The sequence below is a fragment of the Callorhinus ursinus genome, unplaced genomic scaffold (assembly GCF_003265705.2).
Source record: "Callorhinus ursinus isolate GAN/ISIS: 27379988/994484 unplaced genomic scaffold, GSC_fseal_2.0 scaffold31, whole genome shotgun sequence".
Lineage (NCBI taxonomy): Eukaryota > Metazoa > Chordata > Mammalia > Carnivora > Otariidae > Callorhinus > Callorhinus ursinus.
Genome location: NW_027397093.1, coordinates 243380 through 262288, shown reverse-complemented (window position 1 = coordinate 262288; position 18909 = coordinate 243380). Strand labels below are relative to the sequence as shown.

General features: G+C 58.3%; 1 protein-coding gene across 3 annotated transcripts; it reads left to right on the top strand.

The window, feature by feature from the left end:
* Nucleotides 1-405: 405 nt before the first annotated feature.
* Nucleotides 406-13609, top strand: GPRIN2 (G protein regulated inducer of neurite outgrowth 2). 3 transcript variants are annotated; one of them, XM_073878677.1, is made up of 2 exons: nt 406-485; nt 9089-13609. In XM_073878677.1, the coding sequence occupies exon 2, from the start codon at nt 9095-9097 to the stop codon at nt 10466-10468; it is 1374 nt and encodes a 457-aa protein (XP_073734778.1). In that variant the 5' UTR covers nt 406-485; nt 9089-9094; the 3' UTR covers nt 10469-13609. The 3 variants fall into 3 exon arrangements, with proteins under 3 accessions (XP_073734778.1, XP_073734779.1, XP_073734777.1); XM_073878678.1 differs by lacking the exon at nt 406-485 and adding an exon at nt 2953-3006; XM_073878676.1 differs by lacking the exon at nt 406-485 and adding an exon at nt 3287-3379.
* The last annotated feature ends 5300 nt before the right edge of the window (nt 13610-18909 follow it).

Here is an 18909-nt window from a genome sequence, read left to right as displayed (position 1 = left end):
GTTTCCCTCTTTCCTTTCTGGCTGCTTCTCAGTCCTTTGCTACCTGGTTGGTTACTCACAGCTGGGTCCTGGGCCCTCTTTGCTACACTCTCCCTGAAGACCTTACTTACTCCTGTGACTTCAGGGACCCCTGTGCCCATGAGGCGCAGACCTTCTGGGAAAGTTCTAGATGTGCAACTCGTTTCTCCACCGGGTGTCCCAGCATGCCCCGACTGAACTCCTGAGCACACCATGCTTGCTCCTCTTCTGTCAGATTCTGAGTCTCAGGAAGTGGCCCTTGGCCCATGGGGTCCTAAACCAGAGCCCCCCTCTCTACTAAAGCAGTCAACAAACCCCACTCTTGCCCCACACCAGGCAGTCCTGGCTTTTATTTGCAGAACCGGACACAGGAGGAGCTTGATAAATATTTGATCAAATGACTGATAGCAGCGAGAACCCTCTGCAGAATACTTTTGCAAACCCCATCTTCCCCACAGCCCTGGGAGGTATGTGTAATTATTGTCACTGTGCAGATGAAACCAATGCCCAGAGAGGTGAACAGTTTTCTTGGGTGTGGGATCACAGAGTAAGTGAACATGTGGGGGAGTTAGGATTGCAACTGAGGGCTGACTCTCCATCCTGGCTCGCCCTGGGCAGCCACCACAGCCAGAGAAGCTTCTTTGCCAAACTATAGTTGCAAGAAGAGGACCCACTGGTCCCAAGGCCAGGGTGATGCTCAGAGACCCTGGTGGCAGGTCGAGCCAGGCTGCATCCGCAGGCAGACACCTGACTCCAAGCCGCCTCCCTGAAACACCGCATTGAGGTTCTCGGAGGGCTCTCATAGGACCAGGGAGCTGGGAGCCCCAGGGACTGGCACCAACTCTCAGTGTAACCCCGGTATCTTATCCCTTCTTGGGGCTCAGTTGACTTCCCTAAAAAGGGAATATGAGTAAGATTCCTGAGATATGAAAGGAGGGGCTCTAATTTCTAAGCAGGAGCAGGAGTGGAATGGTGGCCTCAGCAAACAATCTCCCATTTGGCCCCTTGGGGCAGGATCTTCCCTGGCAAGCTGTGTGTAGTGGGAAGACAGGGCCTGGGGTCTTCACTTGGACATCCTGTCACCCCCTCCATAGCTGTCTGGGCAAGTGCTCTAAGACCCCACTGGAAAGGGGGGTGCTTAGGGCAGTTTGAGTCTTCCTGAGCAGAACCCCACCCACTCCACCAGTGAGTGAGCCCCAACTTGCAGCTGTAACTGACCATGGTGGGAGGGGCAGAGGGGGTAGGGCCAAGGCTTCCACCCAGGCCCTAAGCAGCAGGATCCCAGGCTGGAGGGGGGTGGGAATAGGGGGGCATGGATGCCTGTGTGGAAAGGCAGGTGGGGAAGTGTGAGGGCATGACCTGCGTGTGTGACAGGTATCTGTTGTCTCCTTTGGGCTATGAGACAGTCTGACGAGGGGCAGTTCAGAGCTACAGACAGGGATACTAAGGCTGGGGGGGCTTCCCCACATGCAGAGAACATACCAGGCAGTGGGGTGAGGGCGGCTGGGTGTGAGGTACCAGCCACACCTGCTGCAGAGTGCTGCACACCCCTGTTCTGGGCTAGGTGCCAGGCTAGGCGCTGGTGGAAGGGCAGTGAATGGTGCACATTCCTGCTTTCCATGCTCCACATTGCTCCAAGGCTGGGGGCTTTCTGCCCACCCTCTCCTGATGCTCTGGCCTCGGAACAGGGCTGGGAGAGGCTGGAGAGGTGAGGCCAGGCTTTGAGGTCTTCCCAAACTGGAGGAGAAGCTGAGAGGCATTGGCTTCCGGGGGCACTGAACCCAAGGGGGTGCAGACCCCTCAGCAAAAGGTTGGGCAAGTGAATCAGAGGTTCCTGGAGCTAGAATCAATAGAGAGTCAACATTGGGACCCAATTCTCAAAGATTGGGGCCCAGAGATGGGACATGCTCTTCTTGGAACGAGGCCCTCGGGATGGGTGGCAGGAACCTCTGGAGAGCTGAAGGGGTGGAGGGCAGGCCCTGTGTGGGCGGCTGCCTGTTGCACCTCTGTGAACCCCTAGCCAGGCCAGTGGCTGTCAGAGATTGGGGGATTTAGAGGGAAAGGTGGCGGGACCAGGCACTCCCAGGGCCTGGACACTTCCTGGAGTGTTGGGGCAGAAAGGGATGGAGGAAGGGCATTTTGGGGGCCACAAGAAGCAGCGAGATGGGGAGCGGGCTCAGATGGGGACGGTTCACCCTCTCACGGTCCTTGTGCATGCCAGCTGTTGAGGTCCATGGGAGCAGGATGGAGAATGAATGTCGGGGAGTGGGGTTGGGTTGGGGGGCAAAGGTGGGGATAGGGACATGGGCGGGGGAAAGGGTGGGAGAATACGGACTTTGGGGACGGGGCTAGGGACGCAATTTTGGAGACTGCATCTACCAGGCTGGGCTGGTGGGGGCCGGGTGGAGGGCTCTGGGGACGAGGCTGGCAGTATGGAGGGGCCGTGGAGGCGGAGCTCAAAGGACCAGGGTCGTCTTGGAATCCGCGACAATGGAGCTGGGAGGATGGGACTGTGAGGTTCAGGGCTTGGAGAACTGGGGCGCTTAGGAGCGGGCCTAGGAGGGACCTGGCCTGGTGTCCGAGGGTGGGTGGCCCTAGAGCGATGGGGTCTTGAGGGTGGGGTCGGAAGCCAGAAACTTGTGAAGGGCGGGTGCAGGATGACGAAGGACATGGGGCGGGGCCGTGAGGAAGGGGGTCGCCAGAGGACCTGTGGACCTCGGTGAGGGGTGTGGTGCAGGACAATGGGGACCGAGGGGGCGGGGCGATGAGGAAGTGGACTTGGGGGCTGGGTCGCGGGCTGGAGGGCTGTGGGGAGCCGAGCCTATAAGACTGGGGGTGGGAGGCAGGTCGGGAAGATGGGTATCTTGGGGGTTCGGTGGGCAGGCGCGGTAAAACAGGGGATCGTGGGGGGGGCGGGGCCGAAGAGACGGGACAGTGAGGACCTCCCCTGAGGTCGGGAAGGAGGCCTGGGGGCTCGTGGACAGAGGGGTAGGGCTCGAGGGGCTCTGGGCGGTGGACAGCGCGGGAGCCGAGGGGCCGTGGGGGCGGGGCGGGCCGGGTCCCGGGGGCGGGGCCGCGGGCAGGGGGCGGGGCCGGGACGCCGACGCGGGCGGTGGAGCGCGGGGGCGGGCCCAGGTGAGCGGGGCCGCCGCCCCCTGCGCCCCTCCGTCCCGGGCCCCCCGGCCACCCCTGGGCGCCGCCCCGGCGCTGGCTCCGCGGGCCAGGCGGACTGCGGCGGGCGGCGTCTTCGGCCCGGGCTGGCTCCGGCTCCGGCTCCATCTTGGGCCGCTGCGCCGGGCACCTGTGGCGGCCGCAGGAGCAGCGCTTCCGCTGGCCTGCGCGGCCCCGGGCAGGCGAGAGGGTGAGAGGCCGGCTGTGTGCGTGCCCGTGGCAGGGGGAGGGTGGTGGGATGGGCGGCGCCTTCCCTTCCTGCGCCCCAGAACCCCACTCCTCACCTCTTCCTGCGCTCGGACCCTGCGCATCACAGCCCCCGCCTAGTGCTTGGCGCCCCCCATGGCTGCATCCCTCCTCTCATCTCTCCTCTCATTGCCTATCCCATCCCTTCTTCCACGTCTCCTCTGCCCATCCTCCCATTTCCAGCACTCTGCCTAGGACCCTTCTGCCTCTACCCCCAATGCTATCGCTATCCCCTCCCATTCCTCCTCCCTTTTCCACCCCTACCCCCCCCTCCCCTGTGGCCCCCAGCCCCAAACCTTCCTTCCCTTGCGTTCCTTCTGCCCTCCATCCCTACCCCCTTGCCCCACAGCCTCATCTTCACTCAGTCACTGCTTTTGCTTCTGGGAAGATCTGTAGCCTAGTTTGGGGGATTGTGTTGAGGACCTTCTCCCTGAGTCCGGTGGGCTTTGTGCGGAGGTGCGGGGAAGGGACCCCTGCTCTCGGGGAGAGTGTGTGGTGTGGTGTGTTCCGGTCTCTGGCCCCACAGCCAGAGGCGGCCTGTACATTTGGTGTGCAGAGTGCAGTTGTGGGGATGGTGTTTCCTGCAGGCTCCCACAGTAAACGGGCCTGTGCGTCCGCCTCCGATGTGGCCACGGGTGGGCCTCGGGCCCATGCTGGTGCATGGGTGCCCAGGAGCATACAGGTAGGGACACACTAGCTACCCGGGCTACCTCTGGTTTGGGGCACCTGGGCCTTTAGGTTTACCTTCTCCACCCCAGGTGCCTCCTGGGAAGTATGGGCAAATCATCCTCAGGGGAGGAAGCTCTGGGGCTGGTGGGGGCCTGGGCCGCTCTCTGGTGAGCAGTGCTTGGTCCTTTGGGCCTTTGCCCACAGTTATCCTAGAACCCTTTACTGGCACAGCTTGTGATGGGCAGATTTTGTCCCCTCCAAACAATCCCTCTCGGTAGCTCAGGAATGCTCCTTGCTGCCTTGCTCAAGTTTGGTCTTGAGTGGTCCTGTCAGGCCCCCTTTTGCTGCTGGGATTGATCAGATGACCTGCAGGAGGTTGCCACACCCCCACTATCCAACCAGGGATTCCTGTGGTGTGTATCCCTACCAGGTCCCTGAGGGGTAAGGTCCATATTTTAACATTGTAGCAGTTCCCCTCCTGACCATGTGGGTTTGCTTTTCTTGTTTTGGTTTTGCTGGAAGCAGAAATCATCATCCAAATGCCTATCTCTTAACAAGAGGAGATGTATATGGATGCCACAGGGTGGTCTGAGACAGGGCCTGCTTGCAGTGGCTTTGGTAGTCCCCCTGGCCACACTCGCAAAGGCCTGGGCCCCTCTGCTGGGTGATATGGCAGGAGCTAGAATCTCTGACCAAGTCAACCTAGCAGGTTTTTTTTTGTTGTTTTGTTTTGTTTTTGTTTTTGTTTTTGTTTTTGTTTTTGGTTGGGCCAGTTTGGAAGGTTCTGCAGGGCTGGGAGGTTTTACTCAAAATAACATTGGTTGATTGCTGCATGAGGCTGGTTGTTCTTCCATTTACTGAGCAGTAGTCCTGTACTGGCCACAAGACATGGCCACACTGCAACTTTGGTATCAAATGGGGCAGGAGAGAGGACAGTAAGGTGTCATCCAAAGAACACTAGGGGTCTTGGATAGCTCCATGTGCCTGTCATTTATTTTGTGCTAAAACATCTTTCTAGGGTCTGTTTGGGGTGAAACCAGAGCCTGTTCCATGGTTTTTAAGGTAGATGCGTGTGCCATTCGGGGCAGTTTGAATGAAGACTCCAAACTTGGGTGTGTGTCTGCATATGTGTGTGTACAAGCATGGGCATGTGTATCCTCCCAAATTAATTTTAAAATAGACTGGGAAGCTTAGTGCTGTGATGGAGACACTGGGGACCCTGGTGGTGACTAGGTCCTAGGATGAGAGGAAGACAGGGAGGACTGGGAAGCGAGACTAGGCTCACCTATGGGATATCTCGATGGCTTCCTAAAAGGGCCTTTTGTCCCCCATTCCTAGTCCCTGTGATACCTTGAGCGCAGGTCACTCCCGATGGGAGGAGGAATGAGAAGATTATTATTAACAGTTGCTACTCAGTCTGTGTACAGTCATATTAGGCTTCACAGCAACCTTGCAGTGGGCATTTACTTCTGTTTTGCAGACTGGGCAGACTGTGGCTCAGGGAGCATAGGTGTCCACCTGAGGGCACGTGCACAGGAAAGGGAGGAATCGGTTAGAGCAGACCCCTTGCCCCGCCTGCTCGCCCACGGCTCCAAAGCTCCTTTGGTCAGCTCCTCTCGCTCCCTGGGAGGCCCCTCTTCTTAGTGATGGGGGTGTGGGAAACCTCCTTTCCCCGGGATAAGCTGGGTGACTTTGCTCACACCTCACAGTGCTTCCCTCCTTCAAGGCTGGGAAGGCCAGGCTGTAGGAGAAATACCCCGCTGGGGTTCAGTTGTGGGCTCTCTGAAATTTCTCAGCTGTTCCAGGCCTCAGGTTTGTCACCTGCCACTTGTGGAGGTGAGGTGAAGAAGGGAAGCACCAGATAGCCACTGGCCTGTGGTCTCTGTGGTCACTGCCCTCTCTGGGTGATGCCTAGTCCTGGTGAGGCGGCCATCTGGTGAGGGGGGCACAGCAGGACCCTTGTCACTGGTGGCCTCTCACTAGCTCCTGGAGGGGTCGGAGGGTACCCTCAGCCTCATCTCACCTGTTTCCTCAGGGGGGCCAGGGCCTGACCTGGCTCTCTCTGGCCCTGCTCCCTAGGAGGGTTTCGGGTCAGTGGGGTTCAGCCAGAGGCTGTGTAGGTTGTCCAGATGGGGCTTTCTCGGCCTTCTTGGACCTGCAGCGGGGTGCTTGTCTGCCTGCCAGGGGCTGCTGGTGACCACAGCTTTCCCAGCTAGCAGGGGCGTCTCCTGTCCTCCTGACTCTGGGCAGCCTAAGAATCTGCCAAGAAGTGGGTGGGGTGGAGGTGGGGGTCCAGGCTTTGTTCCCATTCATACCCTCGTTCCACGGGCATGTCATGGGCACGACTGCAAGTGTTGGGCGCTGGGGCTTCAGCCGAGTCAGGGCAACAGGAAAGTAAGGAGATGGAGACAGTGGAGGGTGTTAGCTTCCAGGAGAGAGGTCTGTGCCGTGCTCAGACACTCCCAGGTTTGGGTCCTGGCTTTAGCTGCTCACCAGCCGTGTGCCTACGGGCAAGTCAGGACACCTCTCTGAGCTTTGGCCTCCTCATCTGTAGGATGGGGTTGACGATGTATCTCACGAGGCTGCTCTGACAATTACACTGAAATGAGCCAGTGCGCAGACGGGGTGCGGCATGTGCCTGGCACAGGGCGGGTGACGGGGCTCTGGGAGCTGTTCTTTATTATTCTCATCACTGTGACTGTTACTGGTTTTGTTGCCCTTCTCTGTATATACATCCATCTTAGAGCTCCTTGAGGGCAGGGCCTGGGTTCTAGTCCTCCCTTGGCTGTTCATCCTTTTCTTGATGCCAGGGACCAGTCTGGCTTCGGCCCTGAGGAGCAGCCAGAAGGGGGCGCTCCTGTGCAGGCTGGAGCTGGGCCTAGAGCTGCACAGTCCCGTAGGGGAGTCATTAAGCGCATGTGGCCATTTACATTTAAATGGCCTACATTGCTGTGAAATCGGAAAGCCAGTTTCTCACTCATGCAGGCCACCTGTCAGGGCTGAGGAGCTGCACGTGGCCAGGCCTGATCGTACTGGGCAGTGCCATGTAGAATCTTTCCATCCTCACGGAAACTGTGCCAAACTGGACTCCAGAGCAAGCCTTGAGCTCTCAGGGGACTGCAGCTCCAGAAGCATCCTCACTGTTCAACAGCCAACAGCCGTCTCCTGAGTGCTGGGGCAGAGGAAGTCGGTAATTACATAGAAACCGAGTTCCTGAGAGCCCTTCCCACGTTCTCTTTCGGGTGGCCTTGCTTACCTGGCCAAGGCGCTTGCTTTCTTGGTAGTTCTTATCAGCCCAGGGGTGGACGGGCAGGGCCAGGATTGCCCCAGCTGTAGCTGTGCTGCTTCTCCCACCCTGTTTCCCCAGCTGGTCCTGCCTGGCAGGGAGTCCCGGGGGAGGAGTCCTCATTCACAGCTTTGGCTGGGGCCAGGCCAGCCCAGATACCCTGCCCCCCACCTTACTCGCTCTGCGGCCCTGTCCGGCCTCCAGCCCACTCCTCCCCTCGTGTGCCCCCTGCCTTGTGCTCACCCTCTTCTTCTCCCCTGGCTCCTTCTCCTTCCTCTCGCCCCGGGCCCCACTTACATGGCTGGGCCTCCAGCAGGCCTTTTCTGATCATCGTGCAAAGTGAGCTCTCCTGGAAATGCCCTCTCTCATACCCCATTTTTGGCACTCAGCCCTTTCCCCAGTGGCTTTACTCTTGTGTTCTCGGGTTCTCTCAGTCAGGCCCGTGGCGGCCGTTCTGAGTGCCAGTGTCAGGTCAGTGCTGGGTGCTGGGTAGACTAAGGGGTACGGGCCACCGCCCTGCTTTGACAGCTTCAGGTTGGTGGGAGGCCCTTGGTTGGCCAGGTTGTTCCATCCGGGCCAGACAGTGCTCAGCCAGAGAGGGAGCCAGTCCAGCTTGGGAAAGCTGCTCCAGGAGGAGACGCTGAGGTTGAAGGGGCCAGTGCTGACTCTAGGCTGTGGATGAGTCAGTGAGCAGGTCTGGAGGGGTCTGTGTGGCTGGAGGAAGGGACAGGAATGGCAGGGAGGGAGGGAGGCAAGGAGGGTGCAGGCATGCTTGGCAAGAGGGAATTGAAATTTTATGGAGGGCATGTCTGACTGGTGATACTAGACCACATTCCCAGAGGCACAGCTAGATCCAAGCTAGTTCTGGGTCTCCCAAGTCCAGAGCCTGGCGGGCGGGGGGTGCTCTGGAGACGGCTGTGGAATGAGTGAACGTATGCTGAGCGTGTTCTGCGTGTAAAGGGCTGATGCGTGGGGCCTCTCCCTAACCCCGGAGCCAGAGGTGGGAGTCAGAAAACCCCTTTCCCCTTCACAGCTGCCAAGACTGAGTCCCAGAGACCGGACAGCTCAACCAGGCCAGGCCCTAGAGGGTGGGAAAGGGGGCGGGGTGGGGAGTGGGAACCCAGGGTCGTTCTCAGCCTGTCCTCTGTTTATTGTTCATCTCACAGCCCTCCTTTGAGCCCCAGCTCTGTACCAGGGAGGCCCCAGTCCAGAGCAAGATGTATATGGACAGTTTTGGGAGGAACCAGGCTAGTATTTGCCAGTCAAGCTTTACTGGTTATTAAAAGACTGCAATACTCCTGTGCTGGTTGACTAGAGTTGCTGTCCCAAAGCCCCCGCCCCCAGTGCTGCAGTCCCACCCCAAGGTCCTGGCAAACTAGGCCTCTCCCCTAGGTTCTGCTCTCGCCACATAATGCAGCTGGTGTGTGGATGGTCTCTAGGACCCTATGCTAGGGCTGGTTCTAATCGCTTGGTACCGGTTATTAGATATTTGCAGGGACATCTTGCAGTATAATGTGTGCTGATCTTGATTTGAAGTGTCTGGTGTCCTGTCACTGTTTCGCTCACAGCTCTGAGCCATCAGGCAGCTGGGGCTGCAGCTGTCCCCCCAGTGTGCCTAGCACCGCGTGAGCCCACGGAGGTGCCCAGCTGAGGTGCTGCACACAGTTCAGCTCCATTCCCTCCCTCTCTCTCCTGCAGGCCGCCATGAGCACCAGCCGCCCCGAGCCGGGTGCCCGGCCCCCCCGGAGGCCCCGCCCACTGCCCCTGTCCCGGAGCTCTTCCAGCCTGCTGGGTGAAGGCCGGGGGCAGAGACCAGAGCTCCGCAAGAGTGCCAGCAGTACCGTGTGGCAGGCCCAGCCGGGCGAGGCCAGCAGCGGTCCACAGGGCCTGGAGGAAGAGGGGCAGCCCGCTGAGGGCGCGGAGCAGCCACAGGCCTCCAGCCCCCGGCCCCGCGCTGTGGGCCACTGGCGGAGCAGCACTGTGGCCAACGTGTCTACCGTGGGCGGTAGTGATCTGTGTCGCCTGAGGGCCTCCGGTGCCGCTGCCATGCAGAGGAGCCACTCGGACCTGGTCCGTAGCACCCAGACCCGGGGCCACAGTGTCACCCAAAAGGCCAGCCTCAGCTGCTCGGCCCTTGGCAGCTCACCTGTCCACAGGGCTCGGCTGCAGCCCAGCCGTACTTCTGGCCAGGGAGGCCAGGCCCCTGCGGGCCTAGAAAGGGACCTGGCTCCGGAGGAAGGGACTTCGAACTCAGCCTGGACACTGGGAGAGAGTCAGGTGAGGGTAACGCCCCTAGAGCTGGGAGGGACAGCTCCCCACAGCAGTAGCCCCCAGGCCGGGCCCAAAGGCACTGGGCAGCCGGCCACCACCACCTGCCACACCCTGTCCCCAGCAGCTCTACTCTGTGGTATGAGGGAAGTGGGGACCAGTGCCTGCTGCCATGCCCTGCCAGCCCCAGGGATCCTGGCCTTTCCCAAACTAGTGGCATCTGTGAGTGAGTCTGGGTTGCAGGCTCAGCATGGGGTGCAGTTCCAGTGCAGGTTGCCTGGGGGGCTCCCTGGGCATTCCCACTGTTGTGCCCACCACCCTTGGGGTCCCACCGGGTTAGCCACGGAGCCTGGTGCCAGGACCAAGGATGTGTGGACCATGACCTCAGCCAGTGACTTGGCCCCTGTGTTGGCATCCTCTCTGTCAGCTCAGGATGCTGGTGTGCAGGCAGTGCCCATGGTGGTCTGCAAGGCTGTGGCCACCAGCCCGCCCCTGGAAGCCCCCATGGCCCTGCACACATTCCCGGAGGTAACCCTGGGGGCCGGCCTGGAGGAGGCACCCTCCCCCATACGGGATGTGCGATGGGATGCTGAGGGCATGACCTGGGAGGTGTACGGAGCTGCAGTGGACCCTGAGGTGCTCGGCGTGGCCATCCAGAAGCATCTGGAGATGCAGTTTGAGCAGCTGCAGCGGGCGCCCCCCAGCGAGGACAGCCTGTCGGCGGAGGGCCGGAGGGGGCCACTGCGAGCCGTCATGCAGTCCCTGCGGCGCCCCAGCTGCTGCGGCTGCCCCAGCGCGGCTCCCGAGTGAAGGGCCGTGGCCCTCAGAGCCATCCTCGGCCCGTGGACTCAGCCCCAGGCCCGGGACACGGGGGGAGGGGGCACCGTGCTCCTTGGACCTGCTGGCGGCCATGGACGTGTCTCTGCAGCCTGGGGGCCTCCTGCTCCTCGCAGCTAGGCTGGTTTTGAAGGGCTTGATTCCCAAGAGCCACATCTCTGCACATCGAGGCTCCGAACTTGGGGACAGACTTTCAGCACTGTGCAGAAGGGAGATCCCGATTCTTCTGTAAAGATACTGGACGTTCTGTGTAGTCTCTCCTCAGAACTCTGCCATGATTTCCCCCCGAGGACTCTTGGTGGCTTTATCGTAAAGCAGTGCTGAGCTATAACACATTCCTGACATGAAAGTTGGGGCCCCAAGTGACAGGGACTGGCTGGGTCTTTAGGGAAAGGCACTGACATTGTTGAGGACCTCCTATGTGCCAAACACTGTGCTTGTCACCTTACCTTGTCGAGTGCCCACCTCTTTGCCCCATTTCTGGATGAAACCTCGGGTATTTGGCAAGGCTGTAGCTCACAGGCCTGGGCTGGCATGCTGGAGGGGGTGGGCTAAGATTCAAAGCCAAGGCCGGCTGAAGGCTGTGCTGTTTTCCCTGCAGCACATGGCTGGTCAGTGCAGTGCAGTCACGAAAGAAGAATTCATTGAGTCAGTATTCTGTGCGGGGTTCTGTGGATTCCTTGGGGAATGAGACAGGCTGTCTGCACCCTTGCTGAGCTGACTGCATGTGGGAGGTGGGGTACACATCAGGACCAGGGCACTGAGCATTATAGGAGGGCTGGGGGTGCTGCTATGAGCCAGCCCCCTTGTTGGTCATTGTGTCAGGGGCTGGTCTCAAGAAGGGGAGGACAGGTAGCTCCTTAGCCCCAAATGTGTTGGCAATGCCTGGAATCACACCACTGTCAACCTCATTCCTGTGGCTTAAGGATTTATTCCCAGCTGGTACTGTCCTTGGAAAGAGGGATGGGAGAAATGGATGGGAAAAAGGGAAGAGCCTGGGGTGGGGTCTTTCACCTGGTGGGAAATGGCCAGAGCTGGGAGGCTGTGGGGAGCAGGGAGGCCTGTGGGCCTGTTCTCCCAGTCCTGCCCCTGTGAGTTGAAATGGGCCAGGCAATGGGGGACCGGGGATCACAGGGTGAGGGAGCTCAAGACACAGGCTTGGCATAGCGTGACTTCATTGCCCAAGGATCTCCCAAACTCCTGTGGAGTTTGGGCACAGGCTTGTGTCCTCATTCTGGGGCTTAACATTGAAGATCCTAAGCTCCTGGGACAATCCGCCAACCTACCCTTAAGAGGGAGACAGGTTAGGGTGCTGCTCAGGGTCCCGTGGCTTGGGAGGGTGGAGTCTGGGCCCACATACAGCTCTGCCCATGACCTGGCCCTGGCCTCCTCCTATACTGAGGAACCCGGGACCTGCCAACTGGCTTACCTTTCCCCACCTCAAGGCCCCCGTACTGACGGTGGTGGAAATGACTCCTGCAGCAGTGGGTTGACTTTTTAAAGCAGGGGTGACACTCTGATGGGCCGAAGGAACAAGGTGAGGGAAGTATGCATGAGGTCAGAGTGCCTCCCAAGGCCCCAGGATGGGGCTTTCTTACCCCAAAACACGCCTTTCCAACTGTTGCTTAAAAATGACAGCACATCAGTACTGCTTCTGAGGGTGGGGCTGGGGCAAAGGGGATTGGTGTGGGCAGGAGGGGACCTGATCTTGCCCCCCTGTTAAAATTCGATCAAGCAGGTTTTCATGCATTCATTGGCTCTGGGCACTGTGCAGCTTGGGGGCCTGGGCCTGTCTGTACCTCTGTGTGTTCTATGGGGCAGGCACATCACACTCGGGAGGGTGACGCGTGGGTACCAGGCTGCCCTCATGCCTGGTGCTACACAGGGGCTCCGGGACCCCCAGCTGTGGGGACACGAGATGAGATGAAATGGAGTGGGGAGGACACTATCACACAGGGCCACAACTGAGCAGGGTCTTGAGGACACAGTGGGGCTGGGCAGGTGGACAGTGGGGAGAGGCACACCAGGCACACGGGACAGCCTGGTCAGAGACATGGAGGTGCCTGTCCTGCTCATGCCATGGTGAGTCACCGCAATGCAGGTGTGTCGGGGTGTTTGTTGGGTTGGGAGGCTAGCAAGGGGCCCCTATGGTGAGGATCCAGGTGTGATTGAGGAAAGGGACTTCAGGGTTGCTGTGGAAAGGGTGGTGGGGCCAGATTTCATTTTAGAAGCATCCCTTTGGCTGCCATTGGAGAGATTAGTATAGAAGAGGTGGGAGGCAGGGGACCAGGGGGATGTGGTGTGCGAGCCAAGGAGGGGCCTGTTGGGGAGATGGAAGCTGGGGCTCGGGCCACGCGCGTGCACATACACACGCACACACATCGTGCAGTGGATTCGGAAAGGAGGAGTTCCAGGAGGCTGAGGTTTCTAGTTTGAACAAAAGGAGGTGAGGAGGCAGGTGAAGGGTCACATGCCAGGATATTTGGCTGGGACCAGTGAAACCCTTAAGAGACTTTCTCTGTCATATGCAAATTTCCACGAGTTCATTCTCTGTTCGGCTGATGGATGCCAAGCTGTGCCACTTCTAGGCTGCACCCGGCGTGCCAGGATGGCGGGCTGGGCTGGGCTGGGCCCTGAATGGGAAGGGCTAGCCAAACCTTCCACCCAACTCATCATGCCCGAGATAAATGTTTGCAGGGTGGTACTGGAATCCAGGTGTGTCGGGCCGCGGGGCTGTGCATGGCTGGGGCCCCCATCAGACCCTCCTGGTTAGGCTTGCTGCCCTGGCCGTGGACTCACAGGCCAGACTGCACAGCCTCGGCCAGCGGGCTTACCTAGAGTGACTGCAGCGGAATCCCTGAGTTTGTCCTGCAGAATGAACCCCTCACCCCCATCCCCTTGCCGTGGCCCCTCCCTGGCCAGGCCTGACCAGTTGTGGTTTAGGGACTCAAGACAAGGCCACCAGCTTAGTTTACAGATCTCCCCTCAGATTCCAGATGTCCGACCAGCCTCTCTGGGTCCCCTTCAGGCCCTGCTCTGGGAGGTGGTGGATTTCATTATCTGTACAGTTGTTTTGTTTTGAATTTGAAATAAAGTATTGGAGGTCAGAGCTTCGTCGGGGAAGGGTCCACGGTCCTGGCTGGTCTTTTTTTTTTTTTCTGGTAGGTTTTGTCCTTTGGAGCAGCCACCCTAGATTCCGAGCTCCCCCACCAGGCAGGAATCTGCCTCCTCTTCTCCAGGGACTCCTCCCTTCTGTCCATTGTTCTCTCCTTCCTGGCAGCCTTCAGGGCCCCAACAGCTGAAGCCTGGCTTCCTGGAGCTTATCACCTCTGGGCGGGGCCAGGACACAGGGCACGCATCTCTTGCCAAGCCCCAAGCTGCTGTTACCCTTACAGGGAGTTACTAGTCCATTCTGAGGGAGAAGCCACTGCTGCCAGAGTGTAGGCTACTCCCCACCGGAGCTCCCAGTGTGTATGGGGGGTGGGGGTGGGTGTGGAAAAGCGGGGAATGGTCCTCTCACATGGTGACATCGCCTCCCGTATCTGCTGGATTGGGTCTCTGTCCCCAGAAGCGCTGCATTCTTATTTCATGGGGTCCCTCGGGGCCTCCGAATGCCGATCCTGACACCTCGGACATTGTGGGGGGGGCAGTGTAGACCACAGCTTAGTGGTCTACAATCTGAGTTCGAATCCTGGATCTCATCCAAAGCCATGAGAGCTTGGGCAAGTTACTGACCTCAGTGTCCTCGATGTCCTCACGATGATATGATGAATCATGCCTCCTTCGTAGGCTTGCTCTGAGCATTAAATGGAATAACCCACATAAAGCAGCTGGTACCGAGTTGGGGCTCGCCACACGTGCCAGTGTTGTGGGGTGCCACTTACTTGGACCTACTGCCCTGGCCACAGGCAGGGGCTAGCTCTTGCCTGACCAACTTGGCTGTGATCAAGGTCACATCCCATCTCCTTGGCCAGTCCTCATTCAGAGCCCCCTTCAAGGTCCTTCACCCTGTGCTTCATACCCCGCTTAGGACACTTGTACTCCGGCCATGGCCATGGAGAATAGTCTGCGGCTGGACTCCCAGAAGCTGGTGCTAGGATGAGGATTTTGGGTTGACTAAAGAAAGGGGAGTGGGGAGTGCAAGGTAGGAAAGCGATAGCAGCCACCAAGGGTGTGATTTCAGGTAGAATCCTGGCCTTGGCCAGGTCCCACAGAGGAGTCCTGGGGCAGACTCTACCTCAAGTAAAGGCCACTGGGACCAGGGGTATGCTGGTGGGGCATAGTTCTGGACACTCCTGGCTGGGGCAGGCAGGCTACGAAGCTCCAGGAGCCCTGGGGCAAGTGTCTGCATGGGGTTGTAGGCCCTGTCCCAAGGGAGGGGTGCACAGAAAGCAAGGGTGTCTGTGGGGTCTGGGGGCACAGCCATCCACAGATGCATTCATGCCCTGAGCAGCCCCTCACCCAGTAGATGTGTGTGGAGTCCCAGGCCTGCAGAGTGTCCAGACTTGTCTCCGTGAGCTGCTCTGAAGCACTTGTCTCATTTGTGATCATGTCGAGTGACCTTGGTTACTCAAGTGCAAAGCTTTGCATTTGCCCACACTAAATTCCTTCTCGGTCGTCATTCTGGCCTGACCCAGTTTTGTCATCTGAAGCCATGACTAGTCCTTTATCAGTTTCCATCCAACTTGTCAGGCAGAGCAGGGCCACACAGGCCCAGGGCCTGTCACCGAGTCATCCTGTAGGTCAGCACTGGGCCCCATGTGCCTATGAATCAGTCATCATGGGCAAATTTGCTTAAGGTGAATCTGTGCAAATCGGGGTCTTCGACATGGATAGCATTCTTCTGACCCAAGTCATGGCCCAGGGACCCTCACATCCAAACAGGATGGAGGGAAGGCGGCTTGACTCAAGGTCTTGCTCTTGGCATAGCTGGTTCTGGTTCTGGTGATCGCTGCTTCCCTTTCTAAGATCCTATTTCTGTTTAACAAGCTGTTCTACAAGTTTGAGATCTGCAGCAACCTAAGATTCAGACTCTACATTGTAACCCTTTTGGAGATTGGAAACTGCCCCAGGCTGTTTCCGCAGGCCTCCCCTCCCCTCTGGGGGCTCCCCTGCGCGCTTCCTGGGGGATAAAGTGATGGGGGGAGAGCATGGTGCTCATCACAGCTGGCCTCTAGCTCCTTCCTCATTGGGCCTTTCCCTGGGGCTTCTCACCCTTCTTTGCTAAGAGTCTTTCTGAAGCTGGGTGGAGGTCTCCCCGATGGATTGGGAGGACGTGGGGCTAGTTTTGTATTGTTGTGGTTACACAGAGATAATAAGCCACGGAAAACATTTCAGAAGAGTCGGTGTTTATTAAAGAAACCCAAATAAAATCAAAGTTGTATTGGCCTGTGGGATTGGGGGTGGACAGGTGGGGTCTGACTCTCTTGCTTCAAGAGTTGCATAAACACTGCCTTTGCTCTCTTCTTCAGAGACTTTCTGTGACTCATTCATCCTTTCTCCCCCTCCAAGCTTGGGGTGGCTCAGCGAGGAGGCAGGTCTGTACCCTGAAACGTGTGCTCCCAAATGGGTGTCCTAGAATTCATATCTCACGGCCCCGCTTTGTAGGAGAGAGTGTGGGAATTGTGGGAATATGGCAGTCCTCATCTGGGGCTTGGGATTGGTGAGGGTGTCCAATTTTAAGGTGTGTGGCTTTTAGTCATGTACCTCTCACCCAGTCTGTCCTGGCCTGGAACTTTCCATTTCTGAAACTTTCCTGAGAAGAGACATAGCGTTCTATGAATGTGACCATGAGAGTGCAGTGCCTCCATGGGTGTCCAGACAGGGCCCAGTGGGAAGGCTCTGCCCTTGGTGTATGTTCTTCCCACCTCCCGTTTTTCTTCCATCTGTTTCTCCCTTTTTCTCCTTTTCTATATCAAGTCCCCTCTGCCTTCCAGAAAACTTGTGTCTCCCCACTGTCCCATTGTCCTTGCCCCTGCTTCCATCCCCTGCGGCCAAGGGTCTGCCTTGCCCTATCCCGCCCTGTCCACAAATAGCAGTCCTGCTCTTCTTATGGCCTGTGCCATTTCTCCCCAAGCCAAGGCTGAGTCTGGGTCTCAGCATTCCTGACTTTCAAGAGTCTCGGCTCTTCCTTCCCACCTGTCCATTCTCTCTGGGGAAAACCAAATCATTTGAACTTGCCAAATAGCTTCTGAGCCTCTCCCCAGAGAAGGAGGCCTCCCCAGGCTAACCTGGGGTTGTTTTGTCAAGTTTCTATCACTTTTACCCAAAAAGAGAAATCAATTGTTCATGGTCCTGCTGGGTGAGTGGAGGAGCTTTGTTCAGGCTGGATGGCACCCCATCAGTCCTCAGTTTTGGTGTCCCTTATTGGGACCTGGCTGGATAGGTCACCTGAGGGGCACACGGGATGTGCAGTGCCCATCTGCTCGCTTTGGGTAGGCCATCTCCTCTTTCATGTTTTCAGACTCTTCTTGCTTGGCTTGTAGTTAGATTGGGGCATGGCCTGGGCCTCAGTGGGGGCACACTGTGCTGTCCCATCTCTGTGCCTCTCTCCTGTGTGGGACTGGGCTTGTGTCTAGGAGCCAGGACTAGGGAGGGGGGAGGAGACTTCTGTCTTTAACACCCAAGAGGATGCCCACTGAGAAAGCCTGAGCAAGGCCCAAGTAGGGAGCCTCAGATGGGGCTGGCATTTTCCATGGCTCACCAGGGAACTGAATTTGGGGTGCTGGAGCCCTGCTGGGGAGGGGTGGAGTTGTCCCCTTACCCATGCCCACAGGGCCCCTTACTTGTAGCCTTCTGCCTTGCCCTCCCTCTGTCCACTTCTCATTTTTAGCAGTCAAGGGTTTGGGGAGGTGGTGGCCAAGGGTGCCATTTTGTATTTGGCTTTGTGGCTTTTGTAAGCCCAGCCCACATCCCTTGAAGAAGACTATGTGGTTTGATTTCTTTCCCTGAAGAGTTGGGGGAATTCAGGGAGAGGGGATAGGGCTTCTTGAGAAGTTTCCGACCCCTGAACGCCCTTCTGCTCTGGTACAATCCCCAGGGTGTGGCTCAGCCTCCTTCCTGGTCACATCCTTGGGCAGGAACCAGCAGGGCTGTGGTCCCAGGAAGGCTGAGACACACACCTGGGCATTACTGAAGGCACCAGGAACACTGCCTGAGACTTGTTGAAGGGCAGACCCCCAGGCTCCACGTGGGATCTTGCTTTTATATGAATTTTTGATATTTTGTCATTCATTTTTTGCATTAATTCTGGTCTTAAAATATTCACGAAAACATTTTCTTGACTACTGAGCATTTTGCACCTAGTCCCTGCCTGGTGTCCTGCTTCTGTCCTAGGGCCGAGAGGCCCCCTTTCCTCTTCCGGCCCCACACCCGTACCTCTGGCAGGTGCTGGGCTGCGCAGGGGAGGGGAGGGCTCTCAGGGGCTGGTGGGTAGGGCTGGCTGCGGCGTGGGTCCCCGGCGGCCGGGTGGGGTCACGCCCGAGGGCTCCAGTGCTGGGGTGGGGGGCACCCGCGGTGTGGCCTGCGGGAGGAGCTCGGGCTCCCCCTAGTGGTCACGGAGCCGCCCTCAGAGGCACTTGGGGATGCAGGCTGGAAGCCAATGACCTTGTCCCCTCCCAGAGCAGTCCGGAGCTACTTCCCGCCTGTAGCGCCCCAATGCCTGCACCCCCTCCCCCTCCGCCCCTCCTCCGAATGCTCCAGGACCACCAGAGCAGAAGATTCCCGAAGGGATGATGGAGAGGGAGAAGGTGGAGGGGGTGAGTCCAGGCAGAGGTGGGGGGTGGCGAGTGGGCAGGAGGGGGCGGGGAGGGCACCTTCGGCCTTTGGAGGGGAATACAGCCTCATTTTACTTACACCCTTGACTCCAGCTGTGAGTTATACAACCGGAGGGGGCTGGATGTAGGAGCCTTTGTCATTCTACCCTAAACTCGGGTGTGTTTTCATAACCCTTCTTTGGCTTGCCTTTGTCTTAAAATTTACCTGGAGTCTCTAAACGTGCTGGGTGGTCCCACCCCAAGAGGGTCCTCTTCCTGGGCCGTGGGGAGACCAGGTGTAGACAGCCAGGATTGTGCCTTCCCTCACGGGGCATTGACACTGTCTGGCAGAGGGAGAATGGGGGGGCAGTGGGCTGAGAAGGGAAGTCTGAGCTGGAGTTGACTGTCAGAGAGGGGCTGCGGTCTAAAGTTCCCTGCGGTGGGGGCTGTCTTGAGAGCACCCCCCCATTATTTCCTGTTATTTCCTGTCTTCACTGACTCTGTGTGGTCCCCAGAGCCAGTTGGGTACGCTAGAGGTGATGGTAGTCAAGAGAGAGATTGGAGGAAGAGCCTCATAACTGAAGTGTGGTTGAGGGGTGTGCATGGGACTGAAAGAGTGCAGGGGCTGGACTTCTCTTCTTCAGTGGTATTGGGCTGGGG